The sequence below is a fragment of the Pteronotus mesoamericanus genome, unplaced genomic scaffold (assembly GCF_021234165.1).
Source record: "Pteronotus mesoamericanus isolate MK-2021 breed Mesoamerican mustached bat unplaced genomic scaffold, CSHL_Meso_final contig_2, whole genome shotgun sequence".
NCBI lineage: Eukaryota > Metazoa > Chordata > Mammalia > Chiroptera > Mormoopidae > Pteronotus > Pteronotus mesoamericanus.
The window spans coordinates 21,333,996-21,361,877 of NW_026555084.1; the positions used below are offsets into that span (position 1 = coordinate 21,333,996).

The 27,882-nt window shown below is 41.5% G+C and overlaps 1 protein-coding gene and 1 pseudogene across 6 annotated transcripts; both read right to left on the reverse strand.

Moving 5' to 3' along the window:
* Positions 1-249: 249 nt before the first annotated feature.
* Positions 250-27,701, reverse strand: RNF14 (ring finger protein 14). Of its 6 annotated transcripts, XM_054568268.1 has the most exons (11): positions 27,219-27,548; positions 26,487-26,585; positions 23,817-23,992; positions 22,480-22,649; positions 21,005-21,156; positions 17,449-17,976; positions 16,576-16,804; positions 13,727-13,899; positions 11,852-11,982; positions 6,969-7,061; positions 250-1,168 (listed from the first exon to the last, which is right to left on the reverse strand). In XM_054568268.1, the coding sequence occupies exons 4-10, from the start codon at positions 22,631-22,633 to the stop codon at positions 7,004-7,006; spliced, it is 1,425 nt and encodes a 474-aa protein (XP_054424243.1). In that variant the 5' UTR covers positions 22,634-22,649; positions 23,817-23,992; positions 26,487-26,585; positions 27,219-27,548; the 3' UTR covers positions 250-1,168; positions 6,969-7,003. The 6 variants fall into 6 exon arrangements, with proteins under 6 accessions (XP_054424243.1, XP_054424244.1, XP_054424242.1 ...); XM_054568269.1 differs by lacking the exons at positions 250-1,168; positions 27,219-27,548 and adding an exon at positions 27,566-27,701 and having other exon boundaries at positions 5,828-7,061; XM_054568267.1 differs by lacking the exon at positions 250-1,168 and having other exon boundaries at positions 5,828-7,061.
* LOC129066589 (40S ribosomal protein SA-like) lies at positions 24,764-25,665 on the reverse strand (annotated as a pseudogene).
* Positions 27,702-27,882: the final 181 nt, after the last annotated feature.

The following is a 27,882-nucleotide window of genomic DNA, read 5'->3' on the forward strand; positions in this document are numbered from 1 at the left end:
CTGGAATATCTTGTTGCCAGAAAATAAAGGTGATTTAAAAAATAAGGCAGTATTGAGAGGACAAAGCAGCCTGTTCAGTGTACCTCCCACTGGCAAGGCTGTGACAATCTGATCAAAAAAGAAACATTAAATACAGCTAAGTAGAAAAAGTTGAGTCTGAAACCCCATGTCTGATATTCAAAAAGGAAAAAATATAATTGAGTTGTATTTCTGGAAGAGTGGATAGAATGTGTTTAATGTTACAATAAGTGGCAGCATGTTGGCATCAATGTGTCACCTCTTCTATTTGTCTGTAAAGCAGAGATGGATACAAAAGCTTGGCCCACTATTCCCCCCAGATCTCTATGGCTTACTCCCTAACTTCCTCAGATCTCGGCTCAAGTGCCATTTATCAGACCGTCCCTGGCCCTCCAGCATAAAGTAGCAACCCTGATCCCCGCACCCCTGACCCTGCTCTACTTACTCAGAACCCTTCCACATGGCATGATTTCTTTTCCCACTAAATGTAGTCTTCATAAAACAGACTTTAAATACTGCTCTACCCTGTCCCTATCGGTGCCTTGATTTCTAGGAGGCACCCAAGACTAGTGATCATTTACAATAACCAGGGGGAAAAGTAGCATGTTATATGATAATGGATTAGCCAGTTGGCCCACTGAGATCTAACAGCAAATTTGATGCCTCTTTCCTGGGCACCAAACCCTTCCTGTGACGAGGTGCTAGTGAAGCATGCACAAGTTTCCAATAGGATGTACTGTGACAGAATGCTAAGCAATGTAGCAATGGGTAGGTAAAACAGAACGCAGTAACCTGGACTCCAGGGCGCCTTAAAACCAGCTGGCCATCACATCATAGTGCCCTAGTCCATTCAGTCTCCCCGAAGACTAGGGCATATGGCCTCCAGCCTCCGATCCCTCTTCCCCAGCGTGCTTCACCGCTGATGGCCTTGCAAGTAGAAGCAGTCAGGAAAGAACGAGCTCCCACCATCACATGCACCCACCTGCCAGCCCTGCCCTCATACTCTGCCTTCTTCCTGTTACTTGCTCCTGGGCCAGTCCCTCCACTTGTGCACTAGATCCCATCTTCTCTGGCCTCCTTGAAGGCACGGCTCCAGCAAGTCTCCTCTCTCACCTGCAGCATCAAATTGTCCTCCTTTCCTGGATCACCCCTATGAGCATACAAAACAGGCTTTAAAAACAAAACTCTACCCTGTTTGCCCCCTCCTGTAATAGCCTCATTCTCTGATGCCCTTTATTGCAACATTTCTGGAGTTGTAATATTCTGGCTCTAATCTTTTTCTTTCCATTCTACCTGATGTTCCCAATACGCATAGCTGTACCTTTTGTAATTGTCTCACAGTTCTTGGGTATTCTGTCCCTTCCCCCACCCCCACCACTGCTTTTTCTCTCTAAATTTCAGTTTGGGATATTTCTACGGACATTTCTGCAAGCTCACTGATTCTTTCCTTAGTTGTGTTCAGTCTACTAATGAGCCCATCAAAGGCATTCATTTCTTCCTATTGTAATGCTTCCTTTTTTAGCATTTTTTTATTCTTAGTTTCCATTTTTTGCTTAGTTACTCATCCGATTATGCATGTTGTCCTTTTTCCATCAGAGACCTTAGCATAGTTATTTTAAATTCCTCGTCTGATAACTCTTAAAGTCTCTGTCATAGCTGATGCTTGCTTTGTTTCTTCAGACTTTTCTTCCTGCCTCTCAGCATCCTTGTAATTTTTTATTGAAAGCTGGACATGAGGTACTGGGTAACAGGAACTGAGGTAAAGAGGCCTTTAGCGGGAGGGTTTACGTTTATCTGGCGGGCTGCTAGACTGTGTTTCCTGTCCGCTGCAGTGTCAGAGGCTTCAGTTTCCTTGTTTTTGTCTTCACCGTTGTCTTTGGGTTTCCCTAGAAACTATTCCTTACACCAGTCTGTTTACAGCTCTCTTAAGAGCTGTAATCCACTGTTGTAATCCTGGAGCCTTATGATGGTATGGTATTAGGGAGAAGCAGCACTCAATAGTCTTATGATTAAATCTGCCTGGGGGTTTTGTTTCTGTTTTTCAGTGTGCTGGAGTCCCTGCAATGAGATTTCAAAGTCTCTTGGCCTTTCTTTCCCTCTTCTGTGGGACAGGAAGGCTAGAGGGGGCTCAAGCCATCCAGCTGCCCTTCCCGTGGGTCAGAGAAGGCTCTGGCCCTGAGGGCAGGCTTCTGCCATGGAAACACACCTTTAAGGGTATTTCAAAACGGCTACATGGGAATTTTTCTGCCATCTTTACAGTGAGAACCTGGGGGAACTTCTGGAGGTAAAACCCACTGAAGTGTGGGAGCCCCTAAGACTAGTTCCCAGGAGTTTTTAACTCTCAGACTAGTCCATACTTGCCTCCAGCAATTCGTTGAAATCCTGACTAATGGCTCCAGCAGCCTCTGCTTGAGAGGATCTCCTCTGTAACTTTCTGCAATTTCCTGTCCCTAGTTTTTGTGGCAGTCTGTGATCTCAGTTCTCTGACGGATCTAGGGAAAGTTGATTTTCAGTTTGTTCAGCTTTTTTCTTGTTGTGAGGACGCCCCATCGTTTCTCAAACAACACTCCAGATTTTCACCTCCCCTCCACTGAAAGAGCACTTGTCAAAGCCACCGATGACCTCCACAGTGATTGCTAAGTCCACTCTTAGAGCTATTACTTGATCTATTTGCTGTATGTGACACAGTGGACCACTCCTTCCTTCAAACATGGCATGGCTTTCAGGGCATCACACTCTACTGATTCTCCTCCCTTATGGTCCACTCTCCATGTCCTCTGCCGGCTCCTCCTCACTGCCCTGGCCTCTTAGCACAAGGAGTGACCCAAAACTCAGTTTCTGGACCTCTGCTCTGTACAGCTCACTCCCTTGGTAATTCCATCTAGTCTCATGGCTTTAAACACCATCTATATGTTCATTCCCACACTTACACCTCCATCCTGAATCTCCCTCTCTTTCGAACTCCAGGCTAGAATATCCAACTGCCTACTTAACATTTCCACTAAGATAACTACAAGGCATCTCAAACTCACTGTCCACAACTAAATTCCCGATCTTTATATGCAAACCTGTGCTACCTAAAGGTTTCTCCATCTCAACTACTCAGACAAAAAGACCGAGAAATCAACCCTGATGCCTCATTTTCTCACATTATTCATCCAGTCTATCAGCAAGTCCTATTTATTTTACCTTCAAGGTGTACAAAATCCGACCACTTCTCAAGATTTCCAAGTGCCAGTACACTGTTCCAAGCCACCTGCACGTCTCACCTGAGTTACTACAGTAGTCTCCTAATTGGTCCGTTTCAATCCTTGCTCACCCCGCTTCCCTAAAATTGGACCTTATCACACTTCTGCTCAAAGCCCTCCAAAGGCTCCCATCCCAGAGCAGAAGCCAAATTTCACAGAGGGCCGTAGGCAGTCTGCAGTACTACCCACTCCCATCCCACCTCTTACTGTTCTCTCTTCCTTGGTCTGCTTCAGCCTTTACTGACTATCACAATGTTCCTGGAGCCTCTAACATGCTCCTATCCCAAGAGCTTTTGGTCTTGAAGTTGCCCCTGCCTGGATTCTCTTCTCCCAGGGGTCCCCAGGGTTCATTCTCATACTGCCCAGCATTTGTTCAAGTGCTGTCTGATGAAGTCTCCTCCACTCCTTAAAATTCCAACATCACTGTGCGTCCCCTAACTCCCTACACTCTCCCCCAACTTCTCTCCATAGCGCTCATCTTCTGATGAACCATGTGATTTGCTTAGTGTCTGTCTCTGTCCATCAGAGTTTAAGTTCAAGGGCAGGGAGATTTGTCTATTTTATTCACTGCTACATTTCAACACCCAGATAAATAGTAAGGCTCATTGTGAGGCACTCAGTAAATATTTGTTAAATTAATGAATAAATATTAGAAAACAAAATAGGTTGCAAGAGATGGAATAGAATTGAAAGTAAGACACTATCACCTTTTAAATTTATATGTATTTATGTTGTGTAAATATTAGTTCTGCTTGTTTGTTGATTCAATGAAGGGGGGCGGGGGGAGAGAACACCAAGCAAGGAAAAGAAGTAAATGTGCTGACTTCATACTTAGCAACTTTGGCATCAGAATCGCACTGAGTTTTCATTGTGTACAATCTTCTCCAAAGCATCTCCCAGGTTAGAGAAATACGGGAATCCTTGGAGTGGTAAATCTCAGGCAACCTGAGTAATGTGCAGACTAGACTGCAGTGCTGAAAGTTGGTAACTAGCATAAACATTTGTTAAGGACATCCTCAAAGCCAGCTCTCGGACTACAAACCCTCAGCCTGCTTTGCTGGCCGGCTTTTTTACTGAGCCCAAGTTCAGGGAGCCGACTACTGGGCTACTCTTACCACAGGGTACCACAGTGTCCTAATTTCTCCATCCTGCTTAGGGGCGTCAGCTGTAACTTATAGCTACAACTTATTTTCTTTATTTCAGTGGCTGCAGGTAAGCTACTCTCAGGAGTGACACCTTCTTACATTAACAATTAGATGTTAACTATGTTAACAATTAGATGTCAACTATGGTTCAAGTACAGTTTTAAGTGACCTTAGAGTTTTTGGTAATATTCTTGTTCCTGCTTTGTTGGTCTGATTAGATGCTATTCTACCTACAAATGTGTACACCAGTCTATAATGAAACACAATGAGGAAAATAAAAATCCCAGGAATAAAACTGCTCTGTAACAAACAAATACCAGTCTTAACCGTTTACTGCATTTTTGCAACATGCAAACTGCTGCCACCTGCTGGTGACGCTTACGACAAAGTCACCACTTTGAGTGCTCTCCAAAATTCCGGCCAAAATTTTACAATTCCCTTCCAAAGCAGGCAGCCCCACAAATAGCTTTATGAAGATCATATCTGATCAACTCTAATTCTGTTAACAAAAAAAGTAATGTATTAATATCTAATGTTAGCTAGAGCCCTCTACAACTCAAAAACAGGCCTTGCTGTCAGTGCTACAGGTTTGAGAATATGGCTGTCAAGTCTTTTCTCCATTATTATTCTCAACAGGAGGGGAGGTATATTTTAAGTATATTTATTTTAGGTAAAAAAAAAATTACTTAAAAAAAATAAATGGGACAAGATGCATTACAAAGGCAGGCCATTAAGTTAGTTCAATCACAAGCTTAAAACATCACAAAACCCCTATTTTGACTTAAAAGTTATTTAGTAACTTATTCTCATTTATCAGTTCTAGATCCAAACCTTGTGTATAAAATCAAGAGACCTGGCCTCTTCAGACTTGTTTTGGGCAGGATGAACTGGCCGCCTGCAACGGGCCCTCTGCTCTCTCACTCTCACCAAAAGGGCCCATGGAGGCTCTTCTCAATTTATGGCGAATCTCAGCCTTCTTGTAAAAATGGCCTTCTTGAAATTAAGCTGGTACATAACTCTTTGTTGATTTACTTTCTTGATGTACCAACTTTCAACAAACGCACTTATTTCTAAGGTGTTCAGGGGGTTCCCCTAATCTTTCACTACTCAGAGACAAAAGTACTCTACCCACAATTTCACCATCTTAACACCAGCTCATGACTCACGCTTCCAAAACCAGAGCTCACGAGCCCTTGGTGACAGAACACACATCAGCAACTCTGCTCTACTTGTAAGACAATTTTAAATTATTTTTATTTTTAAGATTAAGCATCCTCATTGACAATCAGAAACAGTCATTGCTGACTCTTTGGATACACTCACATAAAATGGTTAAAAGTGATTCCCCGATTTTCGGTGACAAAGTAGGAAAAAAGAACATTTTCACAGATGCAGCTGAATTCTGTTCTTTTTAAAAAAAAAAAAAATCTTATTTTGCTACCAAGCCACTCACCAAATCAAAAGGAAAGACAATTTTTCAAAAAGCCAACAAAACCCAGAAACAGGGATCTAGGCAAGCCACAATGACCCTCCAACAGTGCCGCTGCTAAACAGGGTGGGAAACCAGATTCCCAAAGCTCACTAGGGGAGACCTTTAAAAATAATGTTAAAAGTCAGGACTGAACTACAGTGGTGTGGAGTTCAAAAAGCTGATAATCAAAGAAAGCTCAGCTTGTTCAGCTTGGGAATATATTAGGCTTTCTCCTATTCAAGAAGTTGAAATAAAAATATGAGCTGCTGGAGCCAATATTGAAATTGTCCTTACCACCTGGTAGAAGGCTGAGTGAGGGTAAAGGGAGAGGATGGAGAATGAAAGGCAGCAAAGACAAGTTGTTTTGTATCTAGGCTCTACTGCCCAGGAAGGCCGAACGGGGCTGAAATTCTTGAGCCAGTGTCATTAAATAATAGACTTGTCTCAAAACCAGCGGACTATACACTGATCAGTATCAGGTAACCCACAGTGTCTGTGGTATTAAAAATATCTTTAAAATTATAAATTTCTACTCTGAAAGGCAGAAGACCAAAATGGCACTGGGCCAGCCAATCAGTTACAGAGTAAAAGGGCTCCTTCCAAAGAGCAGTTAGCAGAAATGCAGGTTGGAAGGAATATAATGTGGAATAAGTGAGATCAGGCTCTTGGTACAATTTTGATAAGGCTTCTACCCACCCAATTGTAAGGAGCAGTGCTGAGGGGACTCCCACAGAGCGTCTGAGAGGGATGCTTCTCAAGAGATAAAAAGGGCTGTAAGTTGAACTCTGGACCACTCTCCTTACCTAAAGCTTGGGGAAAAAAATAAATATTTAAATTTTTAACTATTCAGAGCTTTGGGAACATAGTAATATTTAATATTCTCTAGTTTTCATTTTCTGAACCTTTGGCTTATAATTTTCTCAATTATGTTACATTGAAAAATGTATGAACGTGCCTTAGTCAGTAGTAGCACATGAAAATATAAACCTCATTCTTCCTTATCTTCTACATTGGAAGAGTGAATGAATGTGACCCTAAATATCCTGCCAAGTTACTTTGTATACTAAGCAAAAGATTAGGGCAAACCATTTCACTTCCACATCTTGAGCAGCAGGAATTAACTAGTCTTCAATCTCATCTTCCAAAATATCTCCATTAACATCCACAGCATGGAACAACCTGGAAGTATATAATTAGGTACAATATTATAAACTTGAAAGAAACTATAAATAGTTCCTTTCTTTCTCTCAAAAATACTTTCTGTACTTTTCTGATAACATCTTTTGTCTTTTCCTCCTTTTATTTTCTACTGAGGAGGACTGAAATCCATGTCCCTTTGAACAAGCTGCCTTAAAGTTTATACAAATAGCCCTTTTAGCATATAGACAAACTCTCTCGGGCCAAGGATAAACAGTAACAGGAGACGGGTGTCACAAAACTGACACTCAATGTATACAATATATAAAATAAGCCAAGACTGAGAAAGTCAGACAATCTAGAAGCAGCTAAACTCTCAAGATAAGGCAGCTCTATCACATGCTCATCACTCTTCTCTATCTTCATGGCCTTTGCATTCCCCATTTGTAGAATGTTTTATCGTTGTCAGCTTGCCTCCCTACCCTTATGTTACCTAAAATTTATGCAATTTTCAACACCAGATTTCCCATAGTTCACGGGCAGAGCTTGTATCTTCAATTTCTCTTATAGTTTTATAACATGAATGACAACAGGTACAATGATGACTATTGATAAAGATTATCTGATCAACTGATGCTGAATCAGTTGAGGCAGCCAATTAATGTATCTCTTACATGTTGCTGTTTCTCTCCCTCTGCTTCTCCCTCCCTTCCCTTCTAAAGGTAAAGAAATAATACCTTTTAAAACACTTCTGGAGAACAGGATATTCACATTGTGCCAAGGAATCCCCACAGATCACTTCATAATAATAATCTAAACATTATCTTTGCAATAAAGCAAATGATAAAACTAGTCCAACTTCAGTCTAGTTTATAGAACATAGAGAAGATGGAGAAACAAATTAAAAGACACCATAGGAAAACAAAAATCTAGAAGGTAAGATGTTATATAGGACAACTGGTCCAGATTCTTCAAAGAGTCAAAGTTTTCTGTCCTGGCCAGGTGGCTCAGTTGGTTGGAGTCTCATTCTGTACACCAAAAGGGTTATTGGTTCAATTCCCAGTCAAGGCACATACCTAGGCTGTGAGTTTGAGCCCTGGCTGGGGTGCATATGGGAGGCAACTGATCAATATTTCTCTCACATTGATGTTTCTTTCTCCCTCCCTCCCTCCTTGTCTAAAATCAATAAACATATCCATGGATGAGAATCTTTTTTTTAAAAAAGGTCATTGTTCCCCTGACACATACAAAGAAAAAAAGGTGGACAAAACCTTTTACAATAAGAAACTAAAGAGCCCTGGCTGGTGTGGCTCAGTTGGCTGTATGTTGTCTCACAAACCAAAAGGTTTGCAGTTGCGATTTCCAGTCAGGGCACATGCCTAGGTTGTGGTTCCTCCATACAAAAGCCAGCCAATTAATGTTTTTCTCTTACACTGATGTCTCCCTGCCTCTCTCTCTCCTTTCCTTCCCATCTCTCTAATATCAGCAAATGTGTCCTCAGGTGGAGATTAAAAAAAAAGAGAGACTAAAAAGATAGAAGCAAATAAAATGACCGACCTTGATTAGACCCTGGTTCAATAAAACAACATTAAAAGATATTTTTAGGAATAATTGGGAAGTTTTAAATGGATTTATTAGATGATAATATGTCACTGTCATTAATTTTTTAAAAGTATTGTTGTTATGTGGAAGAATTTTCTTACCTTAGACCATACATGTGGAAGTATTTAGAGATGAAGCATCACATCTCCAACTTAGGGTCAAGTAGTTCAGTAAAAAAGTTAGAGAACAAATATGACAAATATGGCAAAACACTATCCATTATTAATTGTGGTGGACATTATCCTACTATTCATAGTCCTATCCATTCAAATTTCCTGTTAGAAAATTTTCACTATAAAAGTTGAGGAGGGGACCTGGCTGTTGTCGCTCGGTGCACTAAGCACCGGCCTGCAAAACAAAAGGTCCTGGTTTGATTCCCAGTCAGGGCACATGCCTGGACTGCAGGCCAGGTCCCCAGCTCGGGGGGCGGGGGTGTGAGAGGCAACCAATTAATATATCTCTTACACGTTGATGTTTCTCTCCCTCTGCTTCTCCCTCCCTTCCCCTCTAAAGGTAAAGAAATAAAATCTTTTAAAAAAATATTGAGGAGGAGACTTCTGGTCAAGATGGAGGCATAGGTACATATAGCTCATCTCCTTGCACAACCACAGCAAAAATTATAACTAAACTACAAAACAACTAATCACCCAGAATCACCAGAAAATTGAGCTGTATGGAAGTCTGACAACCAAGGCATTCGAGAAGTCATGTTCATCCAGATGGGTAGAAGGGGTGCAGATGCGGAGGCGTGGAACAGGTGGTCCCAACACCCACGTGTGGTAGATAAAAAGTGGGAGGGACACCTCTGGAACAAGGGATCCCAGCCCCACACCCCCAGGGTTCCAGTGTCAGGAAGGTAAGTCCCCATCACTTCTGGCTGTAAAAACCACTAGGGGGTGGGGCGGTGGAAGGAACTGTGGGATTCTCAGGTGTCCCCTCTTGAAGGGCCCACAGCAGACTTAGGACTTATGCAGACTCCCGCCCCCTGAGCTCCTGCACCAGGGCAGCAGCTGGAAGGGTGAAACTGAAGGGTCTGGCACCAGGGTGAGTGCTGCGGTACTGCTTCCTCCCGGACAACACTCCGGAGGCCAGGCGGCGGCCAGTGTCTCCTTTCTGAGCCTCTCCCTCACAGAGCCACAGAGCCATGACACCACACCTGAGACTACACCAACCTGCTTCACACAGGTTGCCCTGCCCTGGCGACTATCTAAGGCTCCACCCCATCCAACTTTCCAGGGAGCTTTTCTACAATAGGCCACGCTACTAAGACAGGGAATAAAGCAGCTCTACCTAATACACAGAAACAAACACAGGGAGGCTGCCAAAATGAGGAGATGAAAGATAGGGCCCAAATGGCCCAAATGAAAGAACAGAACAAAACTCCAGAAAAAGGCTAAACAAAATGGAGATAACCAATTTATTAGGTGCAGAGTTCAAAACACTGGTTATTAGGATGCTCAAGAAACTCATTGGGTACTTCAATGGCATAAAAAGACCCAGGCAGAAATGAAGGTTACACTAAATGAAATAAAGAAAAATTTACAGGGAACCAAGAGTGGAGTGGATGAAACCAAGAATCAAATCAATGGTTTGGAACATAGGAAGAAAAAAACATTCAATCAGAAAAGCAAGAAGAAAAAAAGAACCCCAAAAAATAAGGATAGGCTAAGGAATCTCTGGGACAACTTCAAATGTACATTTGAATCATAAGGATTCCAGAAGGAAAAGATAAAGAACAAGAAATTGAAAACTTACTTAAAATAATAATGAAAGAAAACTGCCCTAGTGAAGGCAGTTTTGGTGAAGGAAATATACATAAAAGTCCAGGAAGCACAGAGAGTCCTAAACAAGATGGACACAAACAGGACCACACCAATGCCCTGGCTGGTGTGGCTCAGTGGATTAAGCACTGGCCTGCAAATCAAAGGGTTGCTAATTCGCTTCCCAGTGTAGGGCACATGCCTGGGTTGCAGGCCAGGTCCCCAGTAGGGGGTACGCAAGAGGCAAACACACACTGATGTTTCTCTCCCTCTCTTTCTCCCTTCCCCTCTCTAAAAATAAATTAAAAAAAAAAAACAGAGAAAAGAGGACCACACCAAGACACATCATAATTAAATGCCAAGAAGTTGCCCTGGCTGGTATGGCTCAGTGGGTTGGGCACTGGCCTGTGAATCCTTTGGCTGCTGGTTCAATTCCCAGTCAGGATGCATGCCTGGGTTGCAGGCTGGCTCCCCAGTTCGGGGAGTGCAAGGGGGCAACTGATAGATGTTTCTCTTCCTCTTTCTCTCTCCCTTTCCCTCTCTCAAAAAGTAAATTAAACCATTTTTTTTTAATGCCAAAGGTTAAAGATAAAGAGAGAATCTTAAAAGTGGCAAGAGAAAAGCAGAGACTTACCTACAAAGGAGTTCCCACAAGACTGTGAGCTGATTTCTCAAAAGAAACTTTGCAGGCTAGAAGGGACTGGCAAGAAGTATTCAAAGTGATAAAAAGCAAGGACCTACTACCTAAATCACTCTATCCATCAAAGCTATCATTTAGAATGGAAGGGCAGATAAAGTGCTTCCCAGACAAGGTAAAAGCTAAAGGAGCTCATCATCACCAAGCCCTTATTACATGAAATGTTAAAGGGATTTACTTAAGAAAAAGAAGATAAAAACTATAAATATTATAATGGCAATAAATTCATAACTATCAACAACGGAATCTAAAACACTAAGCAAACAAGCAGAAGAGAAACAGAATCATAGATCTGGATATCATTTGGAGGGTTATCAGTTGGGAGGGGGAAGGGGGAGAAAGAGGGAAAAGGTGCAGGGATTAAGACGTGCAAATTGGTAGGTACAGAAAAGACAGGGGGATGTTAAGAACAGTATAGGAAATGGGGCAGCCAAACAACTTATATGCACGACCCATAGACATAAACTAAAGGGGGAATAGATGGAGGGAATGGGGGATACTGGGTGGAAGGGGGCAAAGGGGGAAAAACTGGGATAACTGTAATAGCATAGTCAATAAAATATATTTTTTTAAAAAGTTGAGGATAAAAAAAGGAAATTTTGCAGATAGTATATTTTCATCATAAAACTCATGTCTATAGAGTAATATAAAAATTCACATATGTGCGAAAATGTGTAAGAGAATTCTCTAATAAAGTTAAACACTGGTTCTGTGGTCTGTAAATCAAGCGCCAAAAACTGCTGATGAGCCCAGAGAATTCTGTGTGTACGTACCGGTTAAAACACGGGGACGCGGGGTCAGTGAAATGTTTGTAAGGGTTTGCTCTGGAGAGAGAACCCATGCAAATCCAGCAGAAATACTGCATACAGCCAGTACATGTCATCTTGTTACAGCCATCTAACTTCTGGCGGGAAAGACAGAAAGGGGAAAATATCAAGACTGTAAAAGCAAAAAGAAAAATGCACATGCCAAAAAGATTCCATACAACATTGTTCTTGTCCCTTTTCTCATAAAGGGCTGAAAGATGGCAACACACTGACAACTATTTAATGCTTAGTCTTTTGCATTATAAGTAAAACAAAATATTTTGCAGGTGTTCCTACAACTAGATACTTAGGAAGTTTTCTTCTTATAACTATAGATACAAACCAAACATGTACAGGTTGGGACAAAAGTAGGTCTACAGTTACGAGTATGGGAAACAGAGTTTATTCTTGTATTATTAATTATTGTATCATTTTCCACATAACTGTAAACCTACTTTTGCCCCACCCTGTATATTAGAAGCAGAACAGGTAATTAGATTAGTATTTAAAATGTCTGGATTCAATCTGTGTGGTTTTACACGTTTTACATAAGCCAAAGAAAACACTGGTATCTAGTTCTCCCCTCCATCGCAGGGCTGAGGCATGTCAACGGAATGCCCGCTTCCTTGAAGGAGTAGTTAGGCAGCGACCACCAGCTTAGACACACAGTGAGTAGTCTCTCCTTTTCTGTAGTTTTGCTGCCCACGGTCAGTCATGGTCTGAAAATACTGGGTGGGGCAAAAGTAGGTTTACAGTTGTTTGTATGAAAAAATAATACAATTAATAAATAATAATGCAAGAATAAACTGTTTCACTTACTCAAAACTCTAAATCTACTTTTGCCCCACCCTGTATTACATGGAAAATTCCAGAAATACACAATTCATAAGCTTTAAATTGTGCACCATTCTGAGTAGCGAAATGGAACCTTGTGTTGTCCCAAGCAGGACGTGAATCTTCCCTTCCCATTCATCGCCTAGGAGCCCTCTCGGCTGTCAGATTACCTGTCTCCGTATCACAGCGCTGGTATTCAAGTGACCCTTACAACGGCCTAGTGCCATGTCACAGGGCCTATACTCTCGCTTCGCTTTGTATCCTCTCACATCTTCTCAGGGAGGAGAGCACGGTATGATAATATATTTGGATGGAAAGAAACCATATTCATGTAACTTTTATTATATTATTATAATTATTCTATTTTATTACTTGTTAATCTCTTACTGTGCCTAATTTATAAATTAAATTTCATCATGGGTATGTATGTATTGGAAAAAACATAGTGCATATAGCATTCAGTACTATCCTCAGGCATCTATTGGGGGTCTCCAACAGGTAAGGGAGGGCTACTGTAATGGACCGGAACAGTAACACAAAGTAATAAAATACAAAGATATGTTTTTATTTTAAAACATATTAAGACTTTATCAAGAAGCAACAGACTTATCTATTTTAATTCAGATTAATTGGAAAATTTCTCCATTTCCTGAGCGTATACTTGTTAAACAGGTATTTTAAATTCAGGATGAACAGTTCTTGGGGAAGTCAGGCTTGAAGTTTTTTTTTTAAACCACATAAATGAGTTAGGAATTGACTGTAGCTCTGGTACAGCCTCCTCATAACCCATTCAATTTTGAGGGGGATATAATGTGAGAACAATTGTCACGGTATGAAAGTACTTTGAAAAGGGACATCTACATACTCTTAAGGTCAATAACATTATTAAGTAGTTAATCTGCATCTTCCAAATAAAAAGGTTCAATAAATACCAAAATGTGTTTCCTTAATTAGTCATAAAAGTATAGGCTGCTTGAGACAATCGCCACACGCCTGAGGTCCGTTTACCTCTATGGGAGTCCCGCAGCACGGGCAGCTCTTTGAGTTCTTTTCCAGCCACTCCTTGCTTTCCATTTCTTCCAGTGCCTTCTGAATCACCCTCTTTCCATACCTCTGTTCCATAAATCTTTTAGTGGCCTCATCTGCTTGCAGGTACTCATTCTGTAAGTCTATTAATTTCTCTAGAAAGTGAAATGGAAAATTAACTTTTATACCACTTTGCAATGTTGATTAAAAACCATTAAAAATGGCCATAATGTTTGACTACTGAATAATGCTATCCCTGGGACTTTATCATAAGGAAATAATCCAAAGTGGAAATGCATAGAACAATGGAAAACAAATTAAATGTCCAAGGAATAATTATGTGTGAAAGAGCAATTTAAGGACATCATATTCACTTATTAAAAACTTATAGTTAGGATGGCTACAGCTCAATTAAAATACTCATTATAGAATCCAGAAAAAAAGCATATTTAGGTTATAACTAGGTAAAAGTTAGACATGTACAAATGACAAAGAACAAAAAGGAAACCTCCAACTAGAAAAGCTGGACTTGTTAAAGGTGGTAGAAAAATAGGTTATCTTTTTCCTTTGATTTTGACTTACCAATATTGATATGTTTAGTAGTATACAGTTAAATACTGACTTAACTAAAAAATGCAAAAGTTGAAACAGACACCAATATTCCACTAAGTCAGCATCATTTACCGTTTGACAGTAACACGGTCTACCAGAAAAAAAAAGCACCTTTGGTTTAAGGGTAAAGACTAACTTTCAAGTCAGTATACTAAAAAAAAGTCAGTGAATCAAATTCACCACCCACAGCTGATGAAAAGTTCCTCCTGCCAACTTTTCCCCTTGATACTTACTCTTCAATCTGGTTTCTATTGCTTTATCACCTCAATGAACAGGCAGACATTCCCAAAGGCTTTACTCATAGACAAAAGGCTTCTGTTCGCAATCCTATTATCTTAATTTTTCAATATGACTAATTAAAGACCCCTCCCAACAATCTTCTTGTTATTTTATGAGTTTACTTTCCTCACATTTACAGCACTGTCTCCCCTTTGAACGCAGTGAACACCTTCTGGTACCGAGTCTCGTCCGCACTCTTTTCCTTCACCTGGGAACCCTTCCTCTGTGCTGTGCACTCCCATAGCTCCATCCCCTCTGCTTAGATGTAGCAAATATGTATCTTTTTATTCTGTCATTTTTATTCCTCTAATAATTCAAAATGCTTTTTGTGTTCTTAGACATCTTAAGGACAAAGATTACCACTCTAATGTCCTCAAAATAATAAAACTGCCAGTATTTCATATATTTTATATGGTAATATCTAACATGTGTATAAAATAGAGATAGAGAATGAGATGTCAAATTTTGCTGAAGTCCCAAAGCCTAACTTCAATTTCTTCCTCAACGATGTGAAACATAGGAAATGTACTTTAGCCTCTCAATGCTAAGGTTAAAGAAATCTGAGTGTTGGCTTATTTTATGCAGTGCTGAGTTCTCTGTGCCAGCTGCCCGGACCCACTACAAGATTCTAGTGCAGACTAAGCACTGAACCTATCTACTCATTCTCCTCCCAGGGCAGGTTCTTGGAGGTAATGACATCCTAACAGTGCCAATTAGTAACTATAATAATAACGGCAACACTAGCTACCATTCTGTATTTCACATGTATGAAGCTCATTGTTCTCAAATTATCTATGGTGTAGGACTAGTTTTTCTTCCCTTCTTTGATTATATTTTGCAAAATGCAATCAAATGAATTATTAGAAAAATAAAAATAAATTTGTATCTTCTATATTTATCTTCTCACAGAGCAGTATAACCACTATAACCACTTTGAGACACACTACAATAGAATATTTCTTCCTTACAATAGCCCTATGAAGCAGCTACCACCACCTCTGTTAGTCGGAGAAAGACTAAGTCACCACAGTCCAGTTAAATCGATCTCAACGGCCTGGTTTCTCAATCCTTATCTAGATCAGAAGTGGCAGATGGGTTTCACATCTTGTGCCTGCTCCAGCAGAGGGTGACTTCCTGAAGTGCTGTGTTGAGGAAGATTCCGAGGCCTCCGTGAGCTCAAGGAGAAAGCACTTGATGACTGATCAGACATGCATGCCACAGAAACAAGTGACAGCTATGCATCTGCCAACCAGGATCTACAGTATTTCACGTTCACAGATAAAAATTACCTTTCCATTCCTTCCCTGGACTGTCTTCCCCTGATCTGTGCATGGCTTGTTTCCTTACTTCCTTTAAGTCTTAACTTAAACCACTTTGCCAGTGAGGCTTCCCCTGGTTCCCAAAATGAAACATCCCAAGCCCCTTCCCCTTCAGAACATTTCATACCCTGTCTGCTTTATTTTTGTTCCTCCTTAGTACTCACTACCATCTGATATTCTTATTTATGTTGTTTGCCTGTCTTCTACATTAGGATGTAAGCTCCATGAGGGCATTTGGTCATTACTATATCCACAGAAGCTAGGACAGTAACTAACACAAAAATATCTTAAAAAAAAAAAAAGATTTATTTATTTTTAAAGAGAGGAGAAGAGAGGGAGAAAGAGGGCAAGAAGCCTCGATGTGCAAGAGATATGTCGATCACATGCCTCTTGCACCCCCGCAAGTGGGGACCTGGTCTGCAACCCAGGCATGTGCCTTCACTGGGAATCAAACCAGCGACCTTTCGGTTTGCAGGCCAGCACCCAATCCACTGAGCCACACCAGCCAGGGCAAAATATCTTTTGAAAGAACACTTAAAATGGAAGATTGAAGGGATAAGTTTTGGGGTTTGCGGGGAGGGAAAGGAGTAGGGGACCTGAGTTCACAGAGCCACAGCTTACCTGCAGTGAGCTTACACGGGGAGACGCCATGGTAGGTCAACCTGCACAAGGTACAGAAGGCAAAGTTGCAGCTGGAGCAGATGCCCATGGTGCAGCCGGGCTCCTGCATCACAGGCAGCTGGCAGCATGGGCGGGGGCAGTACACCACGTCCGCCATCAGGTCCAAGGTGGACTGGAGAAGCAGCCGATCATACCGGGCAAATAACTCTGCTGCCACTAGCTCTTTGACCTGAAGGAAAATATTTTAAAACAGATAGGTTTGACAATTTCCCAACCAGTTCTGATCCTGAGGATTTCCTTAGGCTGCTAGTGCAAATCAGATACATATAAAGTAAACCCCTCTACCTCAGGAGATCAAACAAGTATGGCAAGTCTGTATCTTGACTGAGATGGTGGTTATATGGATCTACGCATTTGTCAAAACTAAGCAAGCTGTACACATTAAATAGGTACATTTATGCCTTAACAAATTTTTAAAAAGCACACCAATTAGGCTGTCCTATATTAAAGTCAGTAAATGATTTGGGCGACCATTCCCAGGGACGTCCCCTTTAGATCCCAACCTCACATAAAGACAGGCTAGTGGCCATCCAAGGTTGATGGCATCCTAGTAAACACACAAAATAAGTCACCAGAATTACCTAACACTTTTTCAACATTCACCCCTCCTGAGAACTGCCCATTCCGAGGCCAGCAAAGGGAGGATTTATGTTGCTTAGATGGTAAGACCACAGCAGTCTTGGCGGTACAGGGAAACAACTTGAGGGCTGGCTTCAAGGCCACAGACTGCCCTGAAGAGCCCTGGCAGGGGAGTTTCTGAGATGTCTCCCTCTGCGAAAGAAAATGGGGATGCAGCTGTCAGTAAAGCGTTACCTGACCAGGAGTGGCCACCGAAGTGCACTTGGGTTCTGGGCAGTTGAGGCACTGAACTTGGCCATCTTTGATCTGGATTTCAAAGTAGTCCTTCAGACAGGCTTTGCAGTATACATGCCTGCACTCTAAGAAGTACATGCATTCACTACCCAGCTTCTCACAGAAACAGATATTGCACAGGAACAATTTACTATTAAAGCATTTTATCTGCTGAGCTTGATCAAAGTCCAGGATTTCCTGGATCAGACTTGACAATGATTCCACATCCTGCACAGCTCTCTCATCCACAGCTTCCTCTTGGTCTACATCACAGCCAGCAGCTCCTCCAAAATCTAGTGCTGTGCTGGTAGAGGCATGAGCCATCCTTCTCTGCCCATTTTTCTGAGAACCAATCTTGAGCTCAAAAGGAGAGACAATATTCAGGTAACCTAGGGTATCCTCCTTAAGAAACTGCATCCAGGCAAACAGGACCACACTGCCACGATGTTCTTCCCACAGGTTGTCCAAGTGCTTGCAGAGAGCAGACAGCTAGAAGAGAACACATGAGGTTGCTGGTGAGTGTGGAAAGACTGTGATTCCTTCAACTCTTCACCTCCCCTGAAATCTTCAAGTTAGGCTCTCATACTTCCTGATGTGATTTTTTTTTTTTTTATTACTGTGATAAACTGTGCTGCAAAACAGCACAAATATTCTCACTGGAGCCCTTTTAAACTATTCAGCAACATGAGCCATAGTGGACGACAAAGTCAGAATCTAAGGGAAGGGCCATGAAAACAAGGGAGAGAATAACTTCACAAGATGTAGAACGAGGTTTACACATGCACTGCTAAATGGAGGGCTTTTTCTGTTCTCTAATTGTTCTTTGTGTTAGTTCGGCTATAGACCTCACGTAGGAGAAAGAGAGCCAGTTCTAAAGAGAACTATTTCTATTCCTGTGGAGTCCTAGCCCTGTACGTGCCCTGCAATAATGGTTAGAAAGAGAAGAGTTTAAAAGGTTTAAAATTAATTCTAACTTCCAGTCCTATCAAAAAGCCAACTCATGCGAAAAGAATAACTAACAGGACCTAATCTCAAAGTCCCTGTTATTCCGATTTACAAACTGGTTTTCACTGAGCAATCTGGGCTTATTCCAGATCCTGGTTAATGGAAGCAGGCAGACTGATTTTGAACTCGGACATGATTGTAAGCTCTCAAGGGGTTTGGCGGCCATGGGGAAAGTTCACACTTTTCGAGCTAAGCAATGAAAGTTTAAACTGTTTTAACTTCTCCACCTTAAAAGTAGTCTGTTCAATTTGAATGACAAATATAAAAGAACTTTCCATTACCAACGTGAAATATTTGTAAGTAGAGCTCAGGAATTATAAGCAGTTTTTCTTTTTAGGTAAACATCCAAACATAAGTCTTCCAGATGCAAAACAACTTTGTAAATCTAAACAGCAAGTGAACAAAGATGATATTTTCTATTCCTTGCTGCTCACTTAGCCCTACATAGGCATGAACTTAAACAGCTATTGACCAGTTCAAGATTGGACAACTAATGTTTTTCTACATTTACATGAATATGCTTTTTAGAAACCTGCTGAAGCTGTAAAATGGACTAAACACTAAACAGGAAGCTCTGAGTTCTGTTTGAGCCACTAAGTCCAATGAAGAAGTCATTCTCTTCCATTTTTTCTTCTTCTCCAGCCCCTTCTCAAAAGAGGCATCCGGGATGCACTAAATGTGAGAAAGGGGGAGACAGAAGGAAAAGAGCAAGAGAGAGAGAGAGAGAGAGAGAAAGAGAGAGAGAGAGTGTGTGTGTGTGTGTACATATATATATGGGGGGGGGGGGGATAATGGAAAATACAAGAAAACTAAACCTACTTTCCATCTATATGCCAACCCCAATTCAGTGGAAGACAGGTCCATGGATCAGCTTCACTGTCAGCAGGTGAAATTCATGATGTCAAGGAATCAGTGCCCAGCACCAAACCCCAAGGAGCACAAGAAACCAGTTAAATGTTAATTCCATGCAAAAAAAAAATTATTTGATAGGAGACCCTACTGTAATTTTAGCTATGTAACATAAAATAATAAACAACTCTCCTCTTTCCCCACCCTCTAAAGCAGGGGTGTCCAACCTTTTAGTGTCTCTGGGCCACACTGGAAGAAGAGTTGTCTTGGGCCACACATTAAATACACCAACACTAACGAAAACTGAGGAGCAAATTAAAAAAAAAAGATTTTAAGTAAATTTACGATTGTGTGTTGGGCTGCATTCATAGCCCTCCTGGGCTGCAGGTTGGACACCTCTGCTCTAAAGCCAGCATTAAGTAGATTCTGTGTGGCTGAAATCTGGAACTACAACCACACACCCAATTAATCTGTCTTTGTAGGGGTGGGTGTGTGTGTTTGTGTGTGCGCACGCGCGTGTGTGTGTGTGTATGCATACACATGCATGGATGTAAAGTATCAAGAGCGCTTTTGAGAAATCAGACTATAAATATCTAAATAATTCAGTCAACTATCAGTGATCTAAATGTCAAATAGCCTTAATATTGGGAAGTGGGTGAATAACCCACTGTCTAGCATGTACTGCCTCTGGCTCAGCTATCAAAATGTAAGGTAGTATTTCTTTTATTCTATGTGTATTATCTTTAAAGTTTAATTTTGTTTTTAAACCTCAATTTTTTTAAATTTTTTTTTATTTTTTCAAATATATTTGTCTTAAACCTCAATTTTATAAAAGCACTCTCATACAAAAGATTAGGCTGTGGGGCAGGGAGAAGAGAGGGGTTGAAAACTACACAGTCAAAATGGAAAACTGACAAGCTGTTCCTTAAGGTCAGTAACTCTGACAGCTTTTATCTTAATATACATCAACTTAGCAATCTTCATTATGACTTCCAGAAAAGTAGCTGCTATTGATCCATTATCTACCTCAGAACACTTTATATTAGCTTCAAGTCATATTTATATCTCAATCAAGACTGTTCATAAGCCTTCATAAGCTATCTACAGGAATCATATACATTTCTATTTGTGTGTAATTACATCTATGTGAGAGATCAGTCAATAATTATTTCTTCTTCTTTTACAAGATCTTTAAAAATAAAAGCACTTATGTTTACTTAGGATATTTGTCTATTTTAACTAAATTAGCTCAATTTTAGTCCTCCTAATTACAATTAAATCTTTGTCTTAAGGAATGGATAAGAAACTGAGAAAAAAAGGAATAATTCCAACATCTAAGGAAAATAAAGAGGACCTTAAAGTTTCATCACAATACAGATTAAATGGGAAAATAGCAAGACAAAAAAAGAAACAATATACTTGATTAGAAGTTACTCACTGTAATTCACAATAATTACTCATTTTAATTACTGCCATTCCTTTCTAAAATACCAAACATTTTCAGTTTATTAACATTAGGATTCATGAAGGCAAGGGGAGAAAATTACAAAATGAAAGCCATTTGTTCTTCATGCACTGAAGTCAAGATCAAGGTAGTCTTCAATTAGAGATGATTTTTTAAGTTTCTAAAAATGGATAGGAGAAATTAAGTTTTGGGTCTAACCTGAGTTGGTGACAGCCATTTGCCACTAAGTGTGAATGAAGGTGGGGAGGAGGATGGATAATCTGGTGGCAGTTCAAAGTTCAGCACAAGTGGAGGCAGAAAGCAAATGGTGTATTCAAAGCCACCATTCTGGAGACACTCATTTGAATTGCCTGAACCAAAAACAAAGATTAGAAAGGATCAGTTGGTCAATACTTGAGTGTCTACTACTGTTGAGCAGTGCTCAAGAAAGACTTAATGCTTTTGTTGAGGGGATGGAAACCCTCCCCCACGCTCTATTTCCTAATTTTAACTTCACAGCCACCATCTTTAAAAAAAAAATCTCATAAGCCCTTGAAAAATCTATTAAGCACCATGAAATTTATAATGAAGATATACAACTTATTCTTGTATACACTTTTGAGTACAATTCCTAACACTAATGAGCAAGTAATACACAATGTTTTCTTTTGTTGTTTTACAATAGATGATTAAAGACACAAGGTAAAGGATGTTCATTTCTATCAAAGAACCATGACCTACTTAGACCACTGTGTGTCAACTATCCATGAATCACAGTTGGGACAATTTGTGCCAACACAATGATGTCAAGCTTGATGGCAAGATACAGCGTACAACACTCTCACGTTCATTTTAAGTCATCACACATTCTCTTCCTAAGGCCTTTATAGGAGAAACGCTTGAGAAAGTGTGCGTCAAAGTCTTCTGTAAATGTTTTTATCAAATAAAGTTTGGTTTTTTTCCTGAAGCAAAAGGTCACAGAATAACAGCATTAACTCATGTTCATGGTGGTTTAAATGATTCTGGAAACCAAATATATTAACAACCACCATGGTACTTTAAAGCTTCCAAGTGTTCTCACATACATTATTTCATTTCCTCTTTTATTATCCCTGTTTAATAGCCAATGACTCATGGCTGATAAACTGCTAGTTAGAAGTTTAAGATGTATGGGATATACAGGATAATATCCCAAATTCAGTGGTCAAAAGGTGGAAGCAAACTGAAACTCTTTACCTCCCGGTCTAATTTTCACTTAAAACAGAAACATGCATTAAATGCCTATAAAAGTTAGGTGATAAATAATTTAGGTTTCAGACTCAAGAGACACAGAACAGACTTAACAGCTGTCAGAGGAGAGAGAGGGAAGGTGCTGGGTTGTAGGGATTGAGCGGTACAAATGGGTAGTTACAGAACAGTCACAGAGACGGAGGTTACAGCATAAGGAATATAGTCAATAATATCGAGATAATTATACACAGGGCCAAGTGGGTACCTGAAGCATTGGGGGGACCACTCTAAAATATAAAGTTCATGATTTTCTAACCACTTTGCTGTACATCTGAAACGAATACAGAATAATACTGTCTGTAAACTATAATTGAAAAATTAAAAAAAATAATTTAGGTTTCACAAAGAAATTGAGAATAACCTTTATTTAGAAAAATCAGTTTAAGAGAATATTGTTAACTAACCGCTCACAAATATCTTGAAATTTGGTGGCAAGTCCAAATAGATCCTGGTTTCTCCACCTTGTACAGACTCCGCTTTTCTAAATTCATCCCCATCATAAATACTCGCCAGGGCCAGCAATTCATCCTCCTGAGCTTCTCGGTCTTCTGACGACATTTAATTTTCTGAGGAGCTAAAGACAATCATCCAAATCAGTTAAGAAGAGACAAGACTCAGGGTTTGGAAAAGTCTAGTAGCACAAAAAAAAAGAGTTCCTCATCAACTATTGCAAAGAATTAATCAATATTCTCACTTTTCTGCTAAACTAAAAAATGACAGGCACGTCAAATATTCTACTAGCTTTGCAATAGGAACAGCCTTTTTTTCCAAACAATGACTGTAGTGCTTTTAATTGCTGACTCCTCAGTTAGGTACGACTGATTTAGGGGAAAAAAAGCATAATTAAAAAAAAATTTTTTTGAAAGGACAAATCATAAATTTATTTGACTTGTCCACTAAACCTAGCAGCAGCATGTCTTGACCACAAAAGGAGTCAAAGTATATTTGATACACTTTTAAAAAATAAATAAATTTTTAAAATCCACAGGAATCTCTAGTGCAGGTTTTCTAAACCTCAGCACCAATGACATTTTGGAACAAATTATTCTTTGTTGTGGGAAGCTGTCCTGTGCATTACAGGATGTGTAACAGCATTCCTGGCTTCAACCCACTAGATGCCAGTAGCATCTCTTTCCCCCAAGAGCTGTGACAATCAAAAGTATCTCAACATAGCCCAGAGCCCCCAAGGGGAAAAATTACTCCCAGTTCAGAACACCTTGTTCTAGAGAAAGTCACAGGCACAGATACTACATAACAGTGTCAGATAACTGAGGAAGCAGCAAATTAACATTAAATTTTGGAAATAATACCAGATTTTGTCAAATCAATTTTAAGATTATTATTATTTTAGGTAACACAAATATGCTACAATTAAAGTGTGAATCAATGCTTTTTAATCACGGTGACTAAGAGAGGCACCATAATTTCACATAATTTAAATGTGAAAAATATGTAATAAGAATCTATGACATTTAATAAAACAAAAAATTAACATTCCGTCAATTAAAATATTGGGACCATAACTGCATTTGTAAATATGTTCCCTCTCAACCAAAAAAATTTTGACTTGAAATGCACAACACTAAAAAGTTAGGACATGGGTTTTTCACATCACAAAGGGTGACACTACAAAATTTAGACAAATTCATTTAAATAATTTTGTTCCAGCAGATGATAATGGTTCTGCTTAAGGTGTATCCCTAAGACACAGTGACATGTTCCATTGGAAGTCAGTTAATACCTGTTAATAACAACCAGAAGAAGAGATTATTGACACTGCAGTATATTTCAGTTCAGAGTCTGGAATTCACGCAAATATTCCATGTATTCTCCAGATGGTGGAAATGAGACTGCTGAAGTTGGATAAGAGGCCAAGATGTGGAAGTCATACTAGATATACTATAGAAATCCTGACATCTGCAAAAAACAAAATAAAAAAACCCCACAAAAGGTAGTGTTAGGACCTCATCTGCATTTAAATTATTGCCATTTAAATCAAACACATCCTAACACACACTCAACCCTAATCTGTACAGCTACACATTACTCTCCTAGAACAGCCTAACTGAGCCACATGGTTAAAGGGGCATTTGCATGTACCCAGAAAAGAGGGAGGTCTTATCTTCCACCTTCGGCCCTGGGAGGAGTTCAGAAGGACCGCCAAGGTCATGAAACGACAACACACCACACCCACCGACAAACATCTTCTCGGCTGTCTCTCCTTCCCTCTTCTGCTGCTATTTCTTCATTTCCTATCCCCCTTGTTTTTCCTCTCACCTGCTTACAAATTAATTCATGTTAGGTTAATTTAAGCACGATAGCAGGATGTTTAAAAACAAAACAACAAAACTGCTAGCATGCCCTGGCCACTGTGGCTCAGTGGTTGGAGCACTGTTCTGTAATGGAAAGGTTGTGGGTTCATCCCTGGTCTGGGCACAGGCACCTGCGACCCCCCAGTTGGGACGCGTACCATCCCTGGTATGGGTTCCTGATCTGGGTGTATACGAATGCATCCAATTGATGTAAGAGCTTCAATGTTTCTCTCTCCCTTCATCTCTTTCTCCAAAAAAGCAAATGAAAATGTCCTCAGGTAAGGTTGAGAAAAAAAGCACTTGGACTCAAGCACACACAGGCAAACTTTTTTTTTTTTTTAAGGAAACTTTATTTTCCATCAACTTTATTTCCATTCTGCTTCAGAGTTTGTGGAAGAACAGCTCAAGACCATTCAGTAATTGCTCCTACCCATTCAGTGGCCTGAGCTGTGCAGGCTGCAAACCGGTTTTCAGCGGCGGCTGAGCACTCCAGCCTTCAGTAGAGAACTGAACAGGCGCAGAGGGCACCTGCTCCTTCAGACCAGTCAGCGACCTCAGGCTGAGGGGCAGTGAACTCGGGAGCTGGGCAGTCGCCCACCCGGAAATCCCTCCTTGGTCACAGCCTTTTCAGCAGTGGCCTGCTCTTCCTTTTCAATCTCTTCAGGATCCCTGTAGAAGTACAGATCAGGCATGACTTTGCCCGGGTGTTCATGGGAGATAGTGCCGTGTGTGCACAGAACTTCCTGGGCCAGCGTTCACATCAGACCCACTGAGTGAGCCCCCTTGTTGTTGCCTGAGATGGCAATGTCCACAAAGCCCAGAGGAGCATCTGGTTACACAGAGCAATGGTAGGCAGGTTAACACAAGACACCTCTGGGAAAGGCTGGTGGTCAGCCCTGGGACCAGTGACCACCAGAAGCCTTGGCTCCCAGAAGGCTGCCTGGATGTGGTTAGTGAAGGTTCCAGGAGTAAAGCAGCTGGCAACGGGAGCGGCTCCAGTGGTGGCAGCAAACTCCGGCACAGCGTGCTGGCCAGTGTTCCTGGATGGTATGATACATCAGCGGGGTTTTCAATGGCTTCAATGGCCACAATGGCACGGGCTGCCAGCAGAAGCTTTTCCCAAGTTCTCTTCAGATTTATGATGCCATCGTTTTTCCTTTTGTAGATGTGCTGTTCCATTTGGAAGTCAAGGTCGGTACCATCTAAGTGGGTTCCTGCTGTAAGGAATTTGAGGACATCCTCCTCCTTCATTTGCAGGACACTAAGATCTCCTGACATTGTGAAAGTTTCCCATTAAGTTACATGGCACCTGAGAACAATGCCACGTGAGCCCCTCTCAGGGTAACAGAAAAAGGCTAAGTTCTTTTCTAAGTGCTCTAGAGCCACGCTTCTGAGCGGGGCGTGAGGGGGATGGGCAGGGTGGCCCACAGAGGAGTTATAGAGAATCCTATGAACACGCACAAATGATATGCAAAAATGACATGTAACCATAATTTTAAAACCAGATGTATGACTCCCAAATAAGCTAAAAATGAAACTCAGACTCAACTTACATTTATTGAACACCTACTATGTACCATATTAGGTCCTTTCAAATTACTTTATTTAATTTTAAACAATTTTACCAGATGTAGTTTCTGGTGATAATATAATTAAGCTTTGTTTCTTCCTGTTTAAACATATATAAATGGGGTGAGATAAATTTACAGTTTCTGGTTTTAGGTTAGTTTTCTCCATATTGTCTGCACAGTAGGATCACTTGAGCAATTAAATCAGGTATCAGCAACTATCCAAGCTCTCCAGGCAATTCTTACCTGCAGCCAGGATTGAGAAGATCTACTCCAAGCAGTGTTTCCCATCAACAGTTCCTCATGACCTACCCACCAGACCTCAGCTTCTGAAGCTGCCACAGGGGATCCCAGTCCCTTAAATCAAGTCGCTGACCTACATTTCCCTGTGATTCTATCCACTCAGCCTTCCAGACCCAAGTCCACGCCTCTACTCCATGTAGAAATTTATAATTAGACATCATGCCTGTGTTTAAAAACCCAGCAAACTTTTTTTACTATAACTTCCCTATGGCAACTGTCATATCTCACCTTGCATTACAGTAGTTTGTACTTCCTCTCCAACCAGACTGCATAAGTTCCTTAAAGGCGAGAATCAAGTCTTTTGCATCTGTGTATTGTTCTCAGCATCTGGGAGTACGTTACATTAGACATTGGAAAAAATTAGAAGTGAATGGAGTGAGATGCAGCGAGCTGAAATGGGGGGCCGAATCATAAGGAGCAGTAACTGCTCTGCCATATCGCACTAGATGCAGGAGGTTGGGCTGGTCGTCGTGATAACAAGAACAGTAACACTTGGGGAGCTGTTATCGTGTATAAGCCCTTTGAATGCATTAACTGTTAGATTCCCGCAACCCATGAAGCAAATTCAATCACTATTTCCATTATACAGATGAGAAAAATGACATTTTAAGTCCTTTTCTGGCCTAAGGTCACACAGCTAACATATAACTAAATCCGGATCCAGACCACCCTGTTTCTTCACCTGTAACACAGGAACCAGAATAAACACCGGCGCCATCAGACAAGAGAGCATTCCAGTTGCATACTAGCTTTGGCAAACCACAAACCGCTACACTGGTGAGGCAAGCCCCTCCTCCCTGGGTTTCCCTGCGGCCTGGGAAAATCCTTCTCATTCTCCCCCACCAAACCGTGGGGACTCCAGATCTGGAGTCAGCCCTGGCTCTGGAATCAGCACGCCGCCGCCGGTGTGTCTCCACCACTCACCAACCAGCGTGCAGAACTGCGGTTTGTGTGACTCACCTGCAACCCGGGAGCAGGCCCAAGCCTCGCTACCGGCCCCAGCGCCTGGCCAGAGAGGGCGCTGTGCGGCCGTGTGGGGTCCCCAAGAAGCAGGACGTGGATCCTCCTCTTCCTTTTCTGAGCACCCTGGGAGGGGGTCTTGGCCGGGCCGGGCCGGGCTGGGGGCGCCCCGTACAGTGTCTGGGGGGGCTCAAGCCCACAGAGCAGTCCCGGCCCGGCAGCCCTTCTCTGTCTCACGGCGCACGGAGCGCGGTCCCCACCGTACCTTCCGGCCGCCCCACCGTTCCGGGCCCGAAAGTTCCGCCCTCCACCCTAACCTCGAGGCCCCTCACCGCTTTATGCCAGACCTGTCTAGAGACGCCCAGCTCAATCTGCGCACCGCCTCTTCCGTTTTAGGAGCTGTCAGCTGAGCCAGATGGATCCTGCTTGGGCAGCCTGGGCAGGAATAGGGCTCTGCGCAGCCGCTACGTCCGCCCCGGCTCCTCGGCCGCCCCCCGCAGGCCGAAGGCGGCATTGCAAGCGGGACCAACGTCACTCCCACCTCGCCTGCGAAAGTACTTGCAGGGGAAGTTGATACAAATGCAGATGTGGGACCCGTCCCCAGCGGGATCCCTTCAGTAGTTGCGGGATAGAGCCTGGGAATTAGAATTTTCATCCGTTCCAG